Source organism: Alosa sapidissima, chromosome 21 (assembly GCF_018492685.1).
Source record: "Alosa sapidissima isolate fAloSap1 chromosome 21, fAloSap1.pri, whole genome shotgun sequence".
NCBI classification, from domain to species: Eukaryota; Metazoa; Chordata; class Actinopteri; order Clupeiformes; family Clupeidae; genus Alosa; species Alosa sapidissima.
In genome coordinates, this window is record NC_055977.1 from 20078232 (window position 1) to 20099427 (window position 21196).

At 42.7% G+C, this 21196-nt stretch overlaps 2 protein-coding genes across 4 annotated transcripts; one reads left to right on the forward strand and one right to left on the reverse strand.

The window, feature by feature from the left end:
* Positions 1-1267: 1267 nt before the first annotated feature.
* LOC121695854 (tubulin beta chain) lies at positions 1268-8246 on the reverse strand. The gene is made up of 4 exons (XM_042077007.1): positions 8095-8246; positions 4734-4842; positions 3942-4052; positions 1268-3733 (listed from the first exon to the last, which is right to left on the reverse strand). Exons 1-4 carry the CDS (start codon positions 8149-8151, stop codon positions 2676-2678), a joined length of 1335 nt encoding a protein of 444 aa, XP_041932941.1. The 5' UTR covers positions 8152-8246; the 3' UTR covers positions 1268-2675.
* An 839-nt stretch (positions 8247-9085) lies between these two features.
* Positions 9086-20679, forward strand: flot1a (flotillin 1a). Of its 3 annotated transcripts, none has more exons than XM_042075731.1 (13): positions 9086-9255; positions 10065-10130; positions 10278-10353; positions 10453-10543; positions 10918-11061; positions 12536-12655; positions 12782-12877; positions 13294-13446; positions 14119-14300; positions 15096-15141; positions 15567-15704; positions 16590-16754; positions 17514-20679. In XM_042075731.1, the coding sequence occupies exons 2-13, from the start codon at positions 10088-10090 to the stop codon at positions 17529-17531; spliced, it is 1272 nt and encodes a 423-aa protein (XP_041931665.1). In that variant the 5' UTR covers positions 9086-9255; positions 10065-10087; the 3' UTR covers positions 17532-20679. The 3 variants fall into 3 exon arrangements, with proteins under 3 accessions (XP_041931665.1, XP_041931664.1, XP_041931666.1); XM_042075730.1 differs by having other exon boundaries at positions 9086-9225; XM_042075732.1 differs by lacking the exon at positions 9086-9255 and adding an exon at positions 9298-9936.
* The last annotated feature ends 517 nt before the right edge of the window (positions 20680-21196 follow it).

Below are 21196 nucleotides of genomic sequence, written 5' to 3' on the forward strand. Positions count from 1 at the left end.
CTTATAAGGTAGGCTACCAAACACCTTTTTTATTTTTGGAAATATCACAGAATTACTTATGGACTATAAATATAAAACTACATTGAAAATGCATGAGAATTAGCCTTGTCTTGTCAGATTATGTGTGAGTGTGGAATGGCCTTCATCAATCCATGGATGGTATGAACAGCCTAAAGCATATATTTCATTTTTCAAAACTGCAAAACGTGAATACTGAAAACAGACTTCCCTTCATGTAGGCTAATAAAATAAAATAGGATTACAATATTGTTATCCTTAGCATTTCTGCTATGCTGTTCACAGTAAAATAAGTGTATAGAATGGGCCTATTTTCCAGTAGCAACCAGACCACAGCAGATGGTTCTGCCTTGCAGTCCATTATGGTGTATGGGGATGCATACTGTGTTCGCCCCAGCCTTCTTCATTACCAGAAAGCTGACACAGCTTAACCTCATGACTTGTTCTTCCCTGATCAATTTATCTATATTATCTGATTATTCAAACACTCAATGGTCTCTGTGGATGTATTATGAAGAGGGAGTTATCCAGCCATCTGCCAAGTCATTGTTAATGATCAGCTCATGGAATAGCTCATTTGAAATCTGCTTGTATTGCATCCCTTCTGAAAAACATCTCATGCCTATTAGGGACAGAATAATGGGATTATGTCTATTCTGTCAGAACATCAAACTTCTCCCTGGTTACCTTCACCCAACAATTGAAGCAATTGGAGCAAATGACCTGATGTAGCCTACCAACCAGACGCATTTCTGCTGTGGCTCCTAGTACAATTCTCTGCTAAACCCATTGAGCTTCATCTAGGAATGAGTTTCAACATATGTTTCAGTAGGATGTGTTTTTTTGTGTGTTCATTACGCATCTTCCTTGGTATCTTATACAGTGTGTGTGTAATATGGTCTGCATGTTTTTCCATGTTTACCAATCCATCTACAGTGATTTATAAGACAAAATACGTAACGACAAAGTTGAATTTTGTGGGAGATATCAGTTATCAGCTGTGTGTGTATACCGATCAAACATGGTTTCAGCACCTTTTTATAAATGGTAAGTCTAATATTAAAGTGAACTCTGTTGAACAAGGAAGTCTTCAACTCTCAGTCTGTAACATTATCTGTTTAATCACCTGTTTGGTTAATGTGATGAGCTCACATCGTTTCATGTCTTTGTTAATGAAATATGAAATATGCCACACAGGCTACTCCCCATGCTGAGAAGAATGTGAGGACAATGACCAGTCAGCTGTACAAACACTGCAGAGATAGTTTATTTTATTAAAAAAGGGCTTTTATTTTTGTGTTGCATTTAACAGGGGTTTTCAAAAGATGTAAACAGATTTCTTTTTTTTTTTGAAAATCAGAAAAACAGAACACAGGTTCGGAGTTTCAGCACTATCAAGAGCAAAGTGTAACACAACGTGGCCTTTGGTGACTTTGTATAACTATGAGTACATGTTCACCACATTAAAACTTTGCAGCTCAGCATATAAGTCCTTAATCGTTTTTCTTTTTTTGGTTGAACCATTTATAGCCAGGGACTACTTATTTATTGTCATTGGACAGGATGTTATTGCAGACTGTACAGAGACTCTGCAGGAGTGTTTTTATGGTTGTCAATTTCAATGTGCCAAGGTGCACTATGGTTCCTCTTCCCCCAAGACGTTGGCTGGCGTCCGAGTTCGGCGGGGCACTTTGCACAAGCCCAGAGCACATCTGACAACCTTGTTATGACTCAGCGAAATCTCCATAGCCTTTGAACGTGTGACTTTGGTTCAAGTCCCATTATCAAGTCTTTGGTCCATGTTCTGATGGCTTTGTATTGTTTGTGCCATATAATACCAATGGCAGAATTCTCTATTCCCCCCAAGGGTTCAGGTGCAAAAGCCTCTAAATGCCACCTACGTAAAAAAAATAGATAAAGATGGTGAGTGGATGCTCTCCACACTTAATTTAACTTCAAAACCCACTAAATACCACTCTCTTCCTGGTCTGAAATATCGATTTATAGGCAAAAACCTATAGGAGCCTGTTTTTAAATGCTCATTTAAAAGAAAAGTGGTCAGACGGATTTAGAGGGTTTTGCATCTGAACTCTTCAACTGATGAGATGATGTGGTGGACTAACTGAACGATCAACGTTGAACTTCATACTTAATCTGACAATGCATTTAGAAATAATGAAAGGTAGAAATAGTATAAACATAGAAAAGTAAAAAAAAGCATGAGAATCACAGGAACAACAAAATGGAGGTTAATGGAATTTCTTTCTTCTCTTCTATTCCTTCCTTCCTAATCTCTCCTTACCATCCTTCCTTTGCTTTTGTTCAATCAAATACAGGCATTAGTTACATAAGGTGATAAGAGATAATATTTCTTATTCTGGTCTTGTTTGTTTGGTCATTAAATAACACTTTTTGGTGTTCTTTACCTATTGCCATCTTACATTCATTCAAACTTTCTTGATCACATTCTAATGTCATTCGTTGATCTCGTCCATGACTAAAGTTTACATTTTGGCTCATTTCATTTCGTTCTCCAACATTCCAGTAAACAAAAATTTCCCAAATAATTTAAACCAATTTTGGTATCCCCCCCCCCCCCCCCATGTTTCTTCCTTTCGCCATTCCCACCCCATTTCACACATTATTTTGTAGGACCTCTAGGCATCCTCCTCCACATCCTCCTCAAACTCGCCCTCCTCTTCAGCCGTAGCATCCTGGTACTGCTGGTACTCGGACACCAGGTCGTTCATGTTGCTCTCGGCCTCGGTGAACTCCATCTCGTCCATGCCTTCACCTGTGTACCAGTGCAGGAAGGCCTTGCGGCGGAACATGGCGGTAAACTGCTCGGAGATACGCTTGAAGAGCTCCTGGATGGCTGTGCTATTGCCGATGAAGGTGACGGCCATCTTGAGACCTCGGGGCGGAATGTCACACACGGCCGTCTTCACATTGTTAGGGATCCACTCGACGAAGTAGCTGCTGTTCTTGTTCTGCACGTTGAGCATCTGTTCGTCCACCTCCTTCATGGACATGCGCCCGCGGAAGACGGCAGCCACGGTGAGATAGCGGCCGTGGCGCGGGTCGCAGGCGGCCATCATGTTCTTGGCATCGAACACCTGCTGGGTCAGCTCGGGCACGGTGAGGGCGCGGTACTGCTGGCTCCCCCTGCTGGTGAGCGGGGCGAAGCCCGGCATGAAGAAGTGCAGGCGGGGGAAGGGCACCATGTTGACCGCGAGTTTGCGGAGGTCGGCGTTGAGCTGGCCGGGGAAGCGGAGGCAGGTGGTCACTCCGCTCATGGTGGCCGAGACCAAGTGGTTCAGGTCGCCGTACGTGGGCGTTGTCAGCTTGAGCGTGCGGAAGCAGATGTCGTACAGGGCCTCGTTGTCGATGCAGTAGGTCTCGTCCGTGTTCTCCACCAGCTGATGGACAGACAGCGTGGCGTTGTAGGGCTCCACCACTGTGTCCGACACCTTGGGCGAGGGCACCACGCTGAAGGTGTTCATGATGCGATCGGGGTACTCCTCACGGATCTTGCTGATGAGCAGCGTGCCCATGCCCGAGCCCGTGCCACCGCCCAGGGAGTGTGTGAGCTGGAAGCCCTGCAGGCAGTCGCAGCTCTCGGCCTCCTTCCTCACCACGTCCAGCACGGAGTCCACCAGCTCAGCCCCCTCCGTGTAGTGGCCCTTGGCCCAGTTATTACCGGCGCCGCTTTGACCTGAGAGACGAACAGACAGTGTGATGAAAGGACAGCAAGGGAAAGGACACGCAGAGGACAGGAGAGACATCAGCCAACGACGAAAAGCGGAACAGAAGAAGAGCATTGGAATGAGTGAAGCCACTTGGAAAAGATGTTCAACTCAGGCTTTGTAAATTAAGTAATTAACATGTTTCAAACAGACACCAGCAATTCTTTATCATCTTACCAAACACAAAGTTGTCGGGTCTGAAGATCTGTCCGAAGGGTCCAGACCTGACGGAGTCCATGGTGCCGGGCTCCAGGTCGACCAGAATGGCTCTGGGCACATACTTTCCACCTCCATGAGACACAGAGAAGAGAGACACACACACCAGCTCAATACTGCAGGGAATGAGGGCCTCCTTTGTGTGGCAGGGATCCAGTGCAGCGCTACCTCAAGGGTATTGCTAGCATAGCAAACAGCAATCAAAGCAGCACTTGTTTTTTTTCATATGAAAAGGTCTCGTTCTTGTGAGAGTAAAGACTTAATTAGGATAGAGTAATTGACATTTTCTCCTCCTAAATTACTTATCTTTTTCCTGGAGCCCTATTCATTTTTGAACAACTGGAAATTATTTTGGGATTTTGGATATTACCTTGTTGCTAGTGGGCCTGTAGATTTCCAAAATAAACCTCACTAAAGAAAACCTCATTAAAGGACTATTTATTTTTCATAGCTATAACCTTACCTTTGAGCACCACAAAACTTAGTATTAGGGCAAAGGGTTAGCCCATTATGCTCAACCAAATGTCAGACACTATTCTTGTTTATCATGTGTACAGTCATACAGTTTGTATGAGTTAGTCACACGTCTAAGGGGCATAAAACTTATCCCGATTAATCTTGTTCATCCCTTTATCACAGCCCTCCTTCTGTTTTTGTGTTCCCCCTGTAGGGCTCTTTTGGATCAAGCACTAGCAAATGGCTAATGGCAGCTAACTGCAGGCCACCATATTGCAGGCGGACCGCATGAGATACCTGTGGCTTCGTTATAGTACACGCTGATCCGGTCCAGCTGAAGGTCGCTGTCGCCGTGGTAAGTGCCAGTGGGGTCGATGCCATGCTCGTCGCTGATCACCTCCCAGAACTGGGGGGGGGGGGGGTTGGGGGGGGAGGGCAGAGGAGAGGGCAGAGATGGAGAGGGAGAGAGGGGGAGGGAGAGGGAAAAAATATGAAGAATCAATGGAGAAGGCAGCGGAGGGAGAGAGAGAGGATGGAGGGAGTGAAAGCGGAGGGGAGTGTTGTAAATCAATGTCCTGTCAGAGTGGAGTCCTGTTCAGCCTCTCTGGGGAGCTGTATACCATGCAGCTTTATGTAACTGTGTGTTGTTGCACTAAAGGAACAACAGCCAACGTCTACAGCAAGGCGCGCCATAAAACAAACTTGCTGCCAACAGTATCTGAGGACCTGGACTCATGTTCTGGCACATATGAGGGGATTTTATTTGGGTGGGGGGTGCAAAGTTCACTGTCTACTTTTCTACTCAGATGGGGTTTATTTCTTGGTGCATCTGGACAGCCACGTAGCACAAATGCTTAAGAATAGAGAAAGAGAGAGAGAGGGAAAGGGAGGAAGAGAGAGGGAGGGAGGGAGGGAGAGAGAGAATCTAGCACAGAGACATCCTTCAGTCCTGCATCCATCCAAGCCAATGAAAGATATAATTGCTCACAGCTCCGGGTCACAGGACTCTGGGCACTCAGCCTCAAATCACATTTAAGAGTCTGCAGCTTTCCCTGCATACCTGTCTCTTTCTCTGTGTGTGTGTGTGTGTGTGTGTGCATGTGTGTGCGTGTATGTGTTTGAGTGTGTGCGCGTGTGTGCGACCTTATGTGTATTTGGGAATAAGTGTGTTTGATGTGTGTGCGATCTTATGTGTATTTTGGAGTGAGTGTGTTTGGGGTGTGTGTATGCGTGTGTGCATGGTTAGGAAGGTGTGTGTGTGTATGAGTGAGTGAGTGAGTGAGTGAGTGAGTGAGTGAGTGTGTGTGTGTGTGTGTGTGTGTGTGTGTGTGTGTGTGTGAGAGCTGATGGCCCTGAGCTTGCAAATTAGATGCATGGGGAAGCTCTTCTGAGCCTCTGGGTAATGAAAGTGCTCTGGCCAAAAGACAGCATGCTGTCTGCCAGATTCAGCTGCAGAATGTAAATCTCTGTTTGTTGTCACTTCCATGGCTTTTACACAATGTCCAACACATCTGTGTTTGTGTATGTGTGTGTGTGTGTGTAATTGTGGAATGTACTGTATCACTACATCGCATATGTGAGTATACGAGAGCGTGACAGAGAAAAGAGGGAGCAAGTTAGAGAGACACAGAAACCACAGACAAGAATCTGTATCTTGGTTTATCTGTGTAGTTCAAGCATATGCTTGTGTGTATAGTCTGAATGTCCATTGGAGCATAACTGAGTGGTCTCCTTTAACTATGTGTGTGTGTGTGTGTGTGTGTGTGTGAGTGAGTGAGTGGGTGAGAGAGAGAGAGAGAGAGAGAGAGAGAAAGAGAAAAATGATATGATGTTCCCTATAGTGGGAGGATGGGATCACAGCAAAATCCAAGGCAGAACTGAGGATGATTTATAGGGCAAAGCATTACGGTGAAACTTCATTAAGAAACTGGCACAGACAGTTCCACATACCAAGTCAAGTGACCCTAATCTGAGAATGAGAGAGAGAGAGTATGGGTGCAATGTGAAAAGACCACAGAAAGAGGGGCAAGCAGCTGACCTGACGACCTGTGATACATCCCCCACCCTTAAACCCTCTCGCCTAATATGTTATGTCCAGTCCCCTGTCTCTGAGGGGATGCCCAAAGTGGAGACCAACTCTGACTTAAAAACACATCTTACTTTTCATGGTTTTATTAGTGTATTTAATAACTTCAGCAGGCGATGTTTTGCTCAAAGTATGTGTTTTGGTAAGATTACAGTTTAAAGAAACCCAGCCGCTGTGGCGACATAAATCAAATTCCTAAGGATGCGGTCTTTACAGTTTGGGTAATCCGACGCGTTCTCTGCCACCGGTAGGACACATGGACAAGCCGCAGACACAATGACAGCTACTTCGAAAAATCTCGCTCTAACTGGCCCGACATATCCTATCATCTTTCAGATGACTTCATCCTCTCCACGTTCACCCCCCCGGTCTATCTCCCCCTGTCTTTTGTGGTCCTGCTCCATTCGCTTGCGTCCTCCCCTTTTGCATCAGCAGATTTTCCTCCCCCTCGCTGGACAACTGATTTTTTTTGTCTTGACTCGCTATGGGAAGCGAAAGCGAGGCAGCGACCCATGCACTCGCATCCATTTAAACGGTCATTGTCAAACGAAGTGAGACATTTCGTAAATGTAGGGAACTGACACGCAGTTTGTGCTGTTGCAGACGCAAATGGGCAATGCGTGGATACCCTGCCTATGCGCGCAACATGGCACAAAGACTGGGCATTCGTTTGCGCTTTTCGGAGCTTATTCATTATTTAGGCTAGTTGCAGGACTTTGCAGCTTCTGAGCCACAGGTGACAAAGTGACTGTATCTGAGAAAATGTCACCCTCTATGTCTGAACTTTGTGATTCAGTGAAATAAAACTCTATGTCTGCTATGTCTGTTTCCAGTGTATCTGAAAAGATATTCAGACATATAAGAATGTTTCGAGTGACAGCCAAAACGATCATCGGGGAAGTTTATAAGCCTTTTTTTTTTATATTTTATGAAACATTCTGTTTCAGTTTTCATAGGATGGCTTATAATTAGCATACATATTCAAATTTCTTTGTAGCTGGCTGCTGGACTTGTCTGATAATGTAACCAAAGTTTTTTTTTTTTAATCAGTCGACTGCTTAATATGAGACAAAGAAGCAACGAGATATTAGGCTATCTAAACTAGAGCCGGTTAAATTGAATGCATATGACCAGCTCTGCGTAATGGGCACACTGGCAGACTACAGTACATCACACCTAAAGATAACGTTGAACATAAAATAATGATATAGTACCGTTACTTCAGCCCAGTTAACATACCGCAAATCTTCAGAAACTATTGCTCCACATTTTTACCGTTAGCAGCCCACAATTTGTGAAGTATGAGTAAGAAGTTCACTCCGACGTGCTGACTGACAATATAGGGGGTGACAGTTATATCATTATAGGTAACCGTTCAGTCTGTACATTCTCAGTCTCTATTTTTGGCTAGGCTTAATTTTGTGGGCTACTTAGAAAGTCTTTAAACTCAGTTTACCACTTACAGTGACCTATACAATGACACGTGACAACGCATACAGTGAATGAAATAGGTTACAGAAGCATACTTTTAAGTAACATTTCATACGTTTTTTAATTGCCTAGGGTGCCTACCTTTGCTCCAATTTGATTGCCGCACTGGCCAGCCTGAATGTGCACAATCTCCCTCATTTTGCTCGACTGTGTAAAAGTTTGAGTTCAGACACTAAGATGATGACGGGTGACTGAGACCACTGCGCCCACGTCGCTGACCCACTGACCACTATGAGCTGTGCAGATGCCAGACGTGTGAGGCGGGACAAAGGCTTTATAAGTCTGGATACTTGCCAGAGCGAGGCTGAAGACTGCGATAGGCTCTGACCGCCAGGGCCCCGAGGATCTCCGATACTGATTGGTTCAGGCGATAAGAAAAGGGGTTTCTCTACGAAACCGTAAGGGGCCGGAAGTCAGGAGGGAGTGCCAGCTAGAACAGTGCTGTGATTTAACAGCAGGCCCTCAGTGGGGAGGCTGGACTGGAGAATCATCATACTAGCTAAAATAGTAAAATAGTTTTATATCACAGGGTTGAGCTCTTTTTCCCCAAGAACACATGCTTACAGTCTTGAGGAAGCTAATAGGCTGTAGGCCATCTTGAGATGGCAATCTTTAAGACAGTTACACATTTAGCTTAAGCATTTATCAGGCAATCTTATATTAATAAATGGTGTTTGGGTCAGATTATAGGCCCTATTTCCCCCCAGTCTTTATTATACAGAGCCCCTGATGTGCCAAAACGTGAGACATTTTCATGTGTGCGCACAAGTTATTTGGCCCCTATACACATTCCCAATAGTAGGATATCTGAAAGGTAGGTTATAGGTATAATAATAAAATAATAATAAAAAATATTGTTCCCACGTGATAATAACTTCTGCCTATAAGATAGAAAAATAGTATCTTAAAGGACTTTAGGGCCTCGGTATAATATTTATTTACATTTTAATCAGTCTTATTAATCTAGTCTCAGTCGCACTAGATGTTGAATTACTATTAAACTGTTGTTTCATCACCACGCCACTAGATGGCGACATCACGATTTTTACATGGGCGGAGAGTAAATATTTTTCCAGGCAGGCTGCCCAGATTTTACCGTCATTGGGATCGGGATCTTCTCATACATCTGCCTACTGATCATAGCGCTCTTTGAATAATTTGTGAAAAAGTGCCACTGCTCAGTTTTCAGGGTATTTATAACGTTATCGACTGGTACGTATTCTGTTTACAGACAACAGAAAGGTAACGCTATCTTAACATAATATGCGGGGAATGGCGCATGTATACAAACACCTATAATTAGTCCTCGACGGGGGCTCGGGAAATTAATATGCATAATTCGAAACAAACGTTGTTGTTTTCGTTTGTAACCTAGTGTATTTATTAGATGTCATAAATGTATTTAAATGCTCTTTTGGAATAGGCTTATAGACTATAGGCATTGATCATATGTGCGGTTGTCAATGTCAACAGGCAGAAATGCGTCATTGTGAAGCATTTGCAGATTCAATTATTCTATTAGCTGCTAGGTGGACTTTGCTTTCTTGCCTGTAGACTATGGCTGAGTTGAAAATGAAAACATATGGTGATGTGACAGCTAGGCAGTCCATCCGGACGTAGCCCTCTTTTGTGGAATAAAACGGCATCACTAGGTATCGAGTTAACGGGATTGTGTGTCTGGACGCTAGGTGTGAGAAAGCTAGTAAATGAATGGAGACAGTTCAAAGTCTCAACACCTGTCATGCTGCATAAATAGCAAAACAATGTAATGCATTTGTGGAGAATAATTTCCCAAAGCTGCGCACCAGTTGGACTTTGGCCAGCACAGCAGCCCTAGGTGCGGTCAGAAACAAGCGCTGGAATGAAATTGCTTTTCCTGGATGTGGCAGGCCTATAGGCCACTGTAATCCATCTTAACTACCGGTACACACATTTTATTTGGCAAATTTGGCGAGGTATTGTAGACTAGGTTTGTTTTTTATTAGACAGCTAAAGTGTTAAAAAATGTTGATAACGCATTAAGGATATCACTTTCCCCCCTTTTTACACAGCTTAGCCTATTTCTACCTTCAAGATGTTCTTTACATGTGGTCCCAACGAGGCTATGGTGGTGTCAGGTAGGCCTGTATCACTGAATTTCAATGTATGGATTTGTTTATTCAGAAAATAACATTGAATTTGCTTTATTTGAACTGTCGTCATATCCTTAGGATCTATTATAACATACATAATGATATTATCCCCCCCCCCCCCCCCCTCCCCAGGGTTCTGTCGCTCTCCGCCTCTTATGATTTCTGGTGGGCGAGTGTTTGTGTTCCCCTGTGTACAGCAGATTCAGAGGTACAGTCTACCTGTCTAATATGTACATGGGCGCATATGGGAGAAAAAAAAAAACATACAGCAGTTTTACAGTGCCTGGTCTACCTCCTTCTCTTCTAGAATCTCCCTGAACACTCTGACTTTGAACGTGAAAAGTGACAAAGTGTACACACGCCATGGAGTGCCAATCTCTGTTACAGGCATCGCACAGGTTTCTTATTTCAATAATTTAATCTATGTCTGTCCACCTGTCTCTGTCCATCTCTTTTGCAACACTTGTTTTTCAGTGTTAAAGTGTTGGTAGAGCCCAGGTGGGTATTTTTCCACCTGGGCTCTACTTAGATTTTTAGGGTATAAATTTGTATTAGAAGCATAAATTAACAAATTTGCACAGTAATGGGTTATGATGCTAAAACCGTCAGCCTTGTGAAAACAAAAGCACTGGTCTGATTTACTTCAGATTATCGTACAAGGTACTGATGTGGATCATAATCGGGATGTACAAATTTAGCTTCACTTTCTTTATTGACCAGTCACAGGAATGGGGGTCTGTAGTCACCTGACTGCTATTGTCTGACCTTGTAGGTAAAGATCCAGGGCCAGAATAAGCAGATGCTGGCTGCAGCCTGTCAGATGTTCCTGGGGAAGTCTGACGGGGATATCGCCCACATCGCCCTGGAGACACTGGAGGGCCACCAGCGTGCCATTATCGCTCACCTGACCGTGGAGGTAGGCTGTGACCAACACACCCATAACTGAGTCGTTAAACCATTGGGAAGCTGTCAGATCCTGCATGTAAAACTGTTACCAAGGAACGATAATATGGTCAGCCTGACTGAACCGGTCATCCCAATGTATAATCCGAATACAAGTGTATCATGGCTGTAGTGTATTGTAGAGATTCGGAGTGGAACATTAATGGATGATGTTATTCTCTTATTAAGTAAAGATTCCTAGTCCTTCCAAAGCTTGTCTTGCCTTGCTTTTGGGTTCGACCCTCTCTCCCAGCTAACCGTGACAGTCATGGAGCAGCTGAACAGCCATATTGTGAGGTATCTCACCATATAATTTAATCACAATAGCCTGGTCACGATTTAATTCAATCATAACTCAAGCACCCCCCATTGGCGGCCATCTTGGTCATGCACTTTGGGCAGTTATCGGGCAGCTATTTTCCTTTTCAAGTGACTGAGGAGGCATATAGGAAGGGATATATGTGTAGATTAATACCTTATTGGCGTTACAAACTACCCCATGCATTTCAATGGAGGATTCTTTGTTGTGTCTCCTTATTAGAAAGTCTCTGGTTTAGATGCTTGGATTGATTACAATAGTTGGGTTTACAGTACATGGACACATTTAATCCAATTAGAATCAGATTCATGGCCCAATCAGAATAAAAAATACTCTTATAAACACCTTGATCGGAAATAAAAACTGCCCGATCACATTGGAATTTCAGTCGGATCGAAAGCGTTGTTTTGTTCCCTTTGGAATCCGATTGAAAACCACACAATCAGGTTAAACAATTTTTGTGCATGGTTATTACTCGCCTTGTAACATTAACAAACCTATGTTTTGCTGAACAGATAGATGGTAACTTTGTATTTTTTTAACTAATTTTAAAACCCAGAGTGTCCCATGACTAATGACTGATTTAATGGTTCCTTATTGGATTAGATTATTATGACATGTAAACAGATGATCCAATGTCTCAAGTTAAGTAAATCTCAAAGATTAGCATGAGCATTACATCAGAGACTTTATAATGAGGAGACACAGCACTCAAATAATCCTCCATAGAAATCTATGGGGTTTGTTTGTAACCCCATATTGCAGTTGTCTTCATATATCTCGCCCCTTCCTACTGTGTAATGTAAGTAGTCTCTTCTTCTAAAATAACTGCCCAAAGCTGTTACCAAGATGGCTGCCGAGTGATGGGACTTGCCTATAAGGACTTTGATTACATTTACCTGAACTGAGGTGACATGGAAAGCGTAACATTTGCTGTAAATAAAAATATCAACTCAGATCCCCATAGCAGTTTTTGTCACACCATTACCAGTGTGTACCCAGTGTTTTAGTGACTTGACGTTTCTTTTCTGGAATTTTTCTTAAAAAGTTTCTGTTGTCTATCCGGTGTGTGTGTGTGTGCATATCTACAACCTGCTGAGCGTCTCTTGAAACAAATCTCGCCCTGCAGGAAATCTACAAGGACCGTAAGAAGTTCTCAGAGCAGGTGTTCAAGGTGGCCTCCTCTGACCTGGTCAACATGGGCATCAGTGTGGTCAGCTACACACTCAAAGACGTGCACGATGACCAGGTTTGCATTTGCATTTTTTGTAATACCACATCTGATATTCATTTAGCATCAGGTGCAAAAATAATCTAGTTGGCGCACCCCTTTGCCTGACAGCTAATGTTAGAATCTACTTTCCTCTCTCCTCAGGAATACCTGCACTCTCTTGGTAAAGCTCGTACAGCGCAGGTGCAGAAAGATGCACGCATTGGCGAGGCCCTTAACAAACGGGATGCTGTCATGAGGGTATGTTTTTTTTCTCTGGGCTTCCCTTGTCCTGGTTTGCATTTTCGCTGTTGCCTTTTCAAAGAGTGGATTGTCCGCACACTGGCTCCCATCAGGGTGAAAATCAATAAAAATTCCTGATGGGAGCAAGTGTGCGGACAATCCAGTCTTTATAGCCTAGCACTTTTTGTCCAGCACCTGCCTTGGATGTGCGCACCAACATACTACTTTTCGCTGTTACCTTTTGCCATCCTAATCTCTGCATTTACACTTTTTACCTCCTCAGGCACATCTGTAGTGTTTCTCTCTTCCTGGTTTAGAGGTTCAGCATGTTTGAAAGTTTAATAAAAGCAGGATTTACAATCTCTATCTACCCCTCAGTTTTGTTCCATTTTCTTGTTTTCCCCATTTTCTCTCCCTTTCTTCGGCCTGTGTAGGAAGCCAATGCCATGCAGGAGAAAGTCTCTGCCCAGTACGTGAATGAGATCCAGATGGCCAAAGCTCAGAGGGACTACGAGCTGAAGAAGGCTGCCTACGATGTCGAGGTCAACACCAAGAAGGCGGAGTCTGAGATGGCCTACCAGCTGCAGGTACAGTCATCTAACATGCAGTTTCACTATGGTAACAGTATTTACTATTTAGCTACACTTAACTTAAAATTTTAAATTAGAGTCATTTAGACATAGTTTTTCTTTGAAAATAAATGTGCTATAAATCTATACATTCTATAAATGTGCTTTATATAGATGAAGGTGGAATGTATGAAATTCTCAGTGATTCACCCAAGATATTACATCGTTCTATCCTCAGTAATCTTGTGTGTGTATAATAACCGCCTACTCTCCATTGATGGATAACATGATGGATAGCAAGATATTCCACACATCATGTTATGACATTTCCCTTGCACTGGTGAAGGGGCTCCATTATTACAAACTACATTCAATGTAATCCCCAATCCCCAAGGTTCTTCAAACTCTTACTCTGACTCAATCCAGCCAAGTTTCTATTGCTTTGTGTTAAGTTATGCACAGTGTTTACTAAAAGTTTGTTACATGTAAACACACATTGCCATAGCTTAGCTCAGTAAAAACAAAAGGGTGACTATGGTGCTCAAGTTGAGGCAGCTAATATTTTTTAGAAGGTTGTCAGAAACATCCTACCTTATTTCATCAAGATATGGGAACAAAGGGTCAGCTCCACATCCTGTCTCAGAGGAAGTAAGCATGTGCTGTTGTCCTCCCCCTGCCTCCCCTGGTCAGGTGGCCAAGACCAAGCAGCGCATCGAGGAGGAAAAGATGCAGGTGCAGGTGGTGGAGCGTACGCAGCAGATCATGCTGCAGGAGCAGGAGATCCTGCGCCGCGAGATGGAGCTGGAGGCCAGAGTGAGGAAGCCTGCCGAGGCCGAACGCTACCGGCTGGAGAAGCTGGCCGAGGCACAGCGGTGAGTTTCTGCAGGAGGGAGATGGAGAGAGGGAGTGTGTGTGTTTGAGAGGGAGATGGAGAGAGGGATTGTGTGTATTTTAGAGGGAGATGGAGAGAGGGAGTGTGTGTATTTGAGAGGGAGATGGAGAGAGGGAGTGCGTGTAGTTGAGAGGGAGTTGGGGGGGGGGGTGGTGATTTGTTGTATCTACACCTTGTTCAGACCCTATTTCTATAAATAGACAATAAATCAAATATGACAGTTATGACTGTGCTATTGCATGTAAATTAAACTGTGTTTTCTATCATTGTTACTACAACAATCCGAAAAACCCATTATGAGTAATAAATGTGGGGTATTAATCTCATTAAGGGTAATAATCCAATTACTTACATCTCTTTATAAACATTGTATATGTAGAAACCTGAAGATAGAAAAACATGCCGAGACATATAAAGACATGTAAAAGTAAATTTTTCTTTTGCTGTCTGTGAAAAAACCTGAGGTGCGTTCAAACAAACATAGGTTAACATTTGGGAACGTTTGCAAACAGGTTTCCGTTGGAGTTTTTGGTGAACGTTTGCGCAACACTCGCAAACAGTCTGAGGAGGTAGTTCTCCGCAAACAGTGGGCTGGACTTAGTGTTATCGTTATAATGAAATGTGTACACCAAATCGTTCAAATTTAACTGTTTAGAGAAAACATGTTCGCCACAAACGTTCACCACCACTGTTTGCCAAATTTGAACGTACCTCTTAGCTCTAATGTTCTTCCTCTGAATTGTCTCTTTGTTGCCCCCTGCTGTCTCCCCCTCAGTCTGCAGCTCATCATGGAGGCTGAAGCTGAGGCTGAGTCCATCAGGGTGAGTATGACAAGACGAGCCGACGCCATCATGCTGTCAGACCAGATCAATGTTAAAGTCAGCATCATGTTATCATTCATGAAATAGGTTCTATTGTTAAAATTACAACACAAAAATACAATCCAGTAGAATAATTTGATAATGATAATGAAAATAATGTTTTGTTTTCCTTGATGCACACCTGTGCTCACGGATTTAATTTATTAATTAACACAAAAACACGCAATTTAACTGTACCGTACAGTAAAGTGTTATTGTTCTTGTACTTACTAATTGAGACAGAACCTTATTTTTCTGTAGCAATGTAGGAACAAAAGAATCTAACAGTGTAATAACAGTATGGTAAAGAACGGCTACCTTTCTCGCAAGCGTAGCTCCTATCAAGCTTCATCCTCTCTCTCTCTCTCTCTCTCTCTCTCTCTCAGGTGAGGGGTGAGGCCGAGGCCTTCGCCGTGGAGGCCAAGGGCCGCGCCGAGGCCGAGCAGATGGCCAAGAAGGCCGAGGCCTTCCAGGAGTACAAGGAGGGAGCCATGGTGGACATGCTGCTGGAGAAACTGCCAATGGTGGGTCCCATGGGCATAGGGAGGGAATGAGTGTGTGTGTGTGTGTGTGTGTGAATGAGTGAGAGAGTCACCAACTATGAGAGTAACTGAGACTGACAGGGAAGGTTGGTGTCTGGGAAGAGTATAAACAGTGCTGCCTAAAGCAGAGCAGGAGATATACACCATGTACACCAGATCAGCCCACATCTAAAGCATTTAGAGCAAAATGATGGCGTGCAACCTCATGCTCCATCAGAGGAACCCATTCACCATCATTTTCACTCTGGAACATAGAAAGTAGATGCTCAAAGTCTGAACCAAAATGTTGTGTGCATGATCACAGGCCATGAGTTCCACAAAATTGCCATCGACCCTCAAGGTTTCTTTGCCACTGCCAGTGATTCTGGAAAGAGCATGCCCATGAACACAGAGCAGCATTTAGCCGTGTGAACTGCTGCCAAAAGCGGAATGAGGAACACATTCCCTCAGCTTAGGACTCGGCGCTTCATAAAAAGGGACTCTTCATCCCTTCAGGACAGTTTCACCTCGAGTGCATGTGATTCGATGTCATGCTCCCACTATGAGTGCAGGGCCTGGGAACACAAAATGAGAGTTTTCTTGGAAGGCAAATTCATGCCATTCATTTAGGGAGGGACATTTCAAATGAACACCCCTTTGTGCTTTTTCTCTGTGGATTTTGGCCTTATGCAATGCACAGTGTAAAGTGACAAGATACTCACATAATATTTTGCCCTTGTCAAATTTAGTTATATGGTGCCTAGTACTAAACTAGTGAGGTCTTGAACGTCAGGTCAGGTCTTCAACTGATCCGCTGCATGTGTATGTTTGTGTGTGTGTGTGTGTGTGTGTGTGTGTGTGTGTGTGTGTTGTCCCCTTGTCCCCTAGATGGCCGAGGAGATCAGCAAGCCCCTGGCAATGGCTCAGAAGGTTACCATGGTGTCCAGCGGAGGCTCAGAAGTTGGTGCAGCCAAGCTGACCGGCGAGGTCCTGGACATCATGACCAAGCTGCCTGAGACCATTGAGAAACTCACTGGAATCAGCATCTCCCAGGTGGGCCACAAACACACGCTGCTTGAAACATAATATACACATTCAGAGCTGGACACGCTACATGCAAAACATATATGTTAACAGATATACATACTATGTGGTATACATGCTCATTGTTCATTTGAAAGGCACATTGTTAAGGATTTTTACTTTTTTTTTAGGCCCTAATACATCGGTTAGCATGTTAACTAGTATTTGCCATGGTTGGTGCTTGCAAGGCAAGTTTGTTGGTTTTAGCTAGTTAGCTGTAGCCTGGAAATCCAGACCCAAATCTAGAAAGATTTAGGGTCTGGCTATGAGTAATGAAAATGGCCCAACTCGAGGGGCGGCACCAAGCATGCATTTGAAAATATCACTGCACACAATTGGATAACACTACAACCAATGGTAACTGACTGATTCCGGACTTTAATGTCACAGCGCTGTCGTCATCTGTTTAGCTCGCCTCTGTGTGCGCCTCTGTGCGCCAATGTGATTGGTGTAGCTCGGCTCCAAGGGCATGGGTAATGAGCATCATTACTGATTGCCAGAGTGACTCGCTGAGCAAATTCAAATTGTGCTCTTGTGAGAACTCTGGATTTCCAGGGTAAATTAGCTGACTAGTATTAGACAAAACTCCTTACTGCTGTTGTAACAGCTGTAGTGTCACATTCATGCTCAATCTTGCCAACAGTCATTGTAGGATTCCATACACAATTTCATACTAATGCTCAGGTGTAAAATTGCATTAAGAGTTGCCCTCTCCTTTTTCGTCTACAGGTGGCTCGAACTGGTTGAAAAGGCCGATCCCACCTGGCCTGGCCTGTTTGCTGCCTCTGCATGTATTGAAGTCACAACCTTCTCTCTTTCGGTCTGTCTGTCTGTCTGTCTATCTCTTTTTCCCTATCTTGTCTCCTGTCTTTCTTGTCTCACTCTTTCATTTCTTATCTTTGCACTTTGATATGGTATTCCGGTAATTTGCTTCTGGGGAGATTTCATTAGCGTTGTTGCTTTTAGTCAACCAATTATGGTGCGCCTTCAGTACATTTTAGTGATGTACCTGAAACTTGGAACAGATCATTTTAGAGTTCTCATGGCATCATTGAGCATTTTCAGTGCAATTTTTTACATGTGCATTCAGCCATAAGTTTTAAGCGTGTGCATGTGTTGTGATGGTAGGTCATTTTTGTCATTATGATACATTGATAAAATAAGTTGGACATAGAACGGTAAATGCATGAAAATGATACTAAGTATAATATAATGGCCCTCTGTACATACAGAGTGAAGAAGTATAATAGAAAAATTGGACAGCAGAAAGTTTTAGAGTTTAATTGGAGTTAATTGGAGATTGAAGTCTCATGCACTATACAACAGCTGATGTAGACAATATAAAGTTTGCCATTAATGTTTACTCCTAAGAGCCTGCAGTGTAAAGAGTGGTTCTATTTGCGGTGATTACTTCACTCTTCATTTACTAGCCTGTGTACAAGCATGGATGATAGATTATCTCCCTAGAAACAGTTGCCCGGCAAAGTCATTTGATCTCTTTGTTTTGTGGTGGTGTCAAATGTGTCTCTGTGTCCCTGTGTTAACTCCTGAGATGCTGGCACTGTAAAGGAATTGGTACCTTATGATCTCATTCTTGTTCTTGCGGTGCATTATATGTCTGGGAGCAACTGTTGGGGAACTAATCAGAAATGAGGGATTGTGTGGTGGTTGTTTTAAAATTCAGACAGTCTTGTTTTGTACCAACATTTGTAACAAGTTGTTCCCAGATATTTACTCACACTGAGTTTGATGAAGTCACGTTTGGCTCCATAATGCTATGTTGAACCCAGAATATTGTTACTTTCATTTCAGAGTTACTGACTATATAAGGTTTCAGGGCATATACCTTCAGCACCCCTGACCGACTTTTCCCACCACATGCCAGCAGCCTCCAGGAAGTGTAGCCCTCTTGTTCATCTCCCCCTTCCTCCTCAATGACCGTGTACAGTCATTACTTACTTACCCCCAACTGCCTTTATGTCCACTGCCTTGCTGCCAAACCAGAAGTGCATCTTATAAGACAGTGTCATGCAAACTTGCCGTCCTATCTTCCATGTGGTACTACTCTACTTCTGAACTGTCTTAAGGGAGAACAATTGCATATGGATGCTCTTTAGATTTACTGTCGGTTGACCAAATCCAAAGTTTTGGTTGTATGCTTTTGCACTGCGATTGGTCATTATTTCCAATCGTTTGTCAGGGATTCCAGACACTTATGAAGTGATATTTTCAACCATTCTGCTATTGTTGGGTCATTGTAGATGACGTATTACCGTACTTGCAATTGGCCAGTCGTTTTTTGTTTTTTTGTATGGTCATGATTATAGTTCATGCACTCCATTTCTATCATTCAGCAAGTCAGTCATGCCATAAATGTAGCAGTCATTTTTTTATTTATTTATTTTTCTGACATAATTTAAGTGTTAATGTTCACCAGAATAACAGTCACAGGCTAATGTTAAGTGACCCATCACATGGTTTATCACATGGTTTGACTGCCAAAAAAAAAAGAAAAACATTTCATACATGTTTGCATGTTCGTTTGAAAGGAGTACAAGATGAATAATATACAATAGAGAGAAAATGTTTCTCTTTCAAACAGTTGAATGTTTAGGAAGCAAAGCAACTGCAACGTGCAAGCATTTATTTATTTATATTTTTTATTTACGTGTGTATTGCGTGTCATTATTGTCACAACTTTGATTTAATCATGTCATCAGCTCTGAAGTTTGGTGTTTGGTGAGATAAGAAAGTGTCAACATTCATCCTGTGTAATGAACTAACTGGCTTCACTCATTAGCTGTGTCTGAGCCACACTCTTATAACCAAATGTTTGCGATACCATCTGCTCTCGGAAACCAGTGCTGTGTGGTCAAAAACGTTTCCATGACTAATTGCATGCCTGATGGGCCTAATTGAATGGCTCATGAGTGATGCCAGATTCTGACAGGCACTTTTTTCAGACACACATACACACACACACACAAGCTTTGGCTGATAGTATGAATAGCTTTGGTGCATGAATCACGAGTGCAGCTATCTAAACATTCACCCTTTTATCCTTTTCTATGTTAGTAGTTTTGCATTTTATGTTGATGATCTTAAACTCCTTCTGGGGAGTAGAATCACTGAAGTCATGATCGAAGCTGTATATCTAATAGAATCACAATGTTTTATTTGTTGTCTGTGATAATGTATGAAGGGATGCCAACACTGTTGACCTCATCGCTCCAAATGACACACAAAACAGCTTCATTTCTGTCTTTAAAGTACCTCAAATCATACAATCTTCTGATTCAGAATTTAGTGTGAGTGACTATTGTTTTATGTTTATCACAATGATCATAAATCATCCAAATTTTACAGATAATGACATTATACCGATCTTAACATATTAGCCATTGTTTACAGTTACTTATAATGGTACTGAACTACCAAATAAGAGATAAATCTGTTGGTATATCCAGGGAGTGAAGGTCTTAGACCCAATTATTGGTCATGTTATAGTGGGGAAAATCTTCTCTCTTGACCGTGTCTATTGTATTACTTAGCTATCTATCTGTTACAGAGATTGTGGAAGTAGGAATTCAGCTTACCAGGTAATTCTGTATGTTCCCAGTCTATTGTTAGTGCACCAAGATATTGATGAATATTTTGCAGAAAATGTATTCTCTTTGCATAAACCGATTACTGAACTACTGCAGCCCTGCGTCTGGTTGTATCATTTCCCATTCTGTATAATTGTCTGGTTGAAAATGTTTGGAGGATACAGGGCTTGGTATTTCATTCGTGCTAATCATAAGTACAGATCAGAAATACAGGGATATGGATATTTCTATTTAAGTCTAAATACTGTCTTAAGGACCCTGTATTAAAGTACACTCATTTTCACCAACACAATGTACTTCTTTCTACCTTAAAATAGCAGCTTCAAGCTCATTTTGCTGCTACACTGACTTACAATATAGAGAATGGAGCGTCTCTGACATTGCCAGTATGCGCCCCCAGAGTCTGGTATTGCACCATGTAATGTTGTTGCAGGTAGAAGAATCTCCCTTTTCATTGGTTTTAGACAGATTGGGTACCCCTTATGTCTTATGTCATAAAGTCCCCCAATACGACCCAACTGTCAAACATTAGCATCAATCTAAAATCCCCAGCCCTTAATAAGTAGGCCAAAGGCATACTCTTTGGTTTTCTTGTCCTTTTAATGATGTGTGTGGTCTATACAGCAAATTCAGCAGAGTCGTCGTTACTAATAGTCATAGAGCAACAGTAATAACATTAATAAGAATATTGAGAACTGTGTTATTCGAAAAAGACACATAAGGAAATTACGACAAGGATTATACATGAACAAAACCAACCAATCAGCTGTCTGCCTGCTCGACATCGGGCAGTGAGGAGGTGTC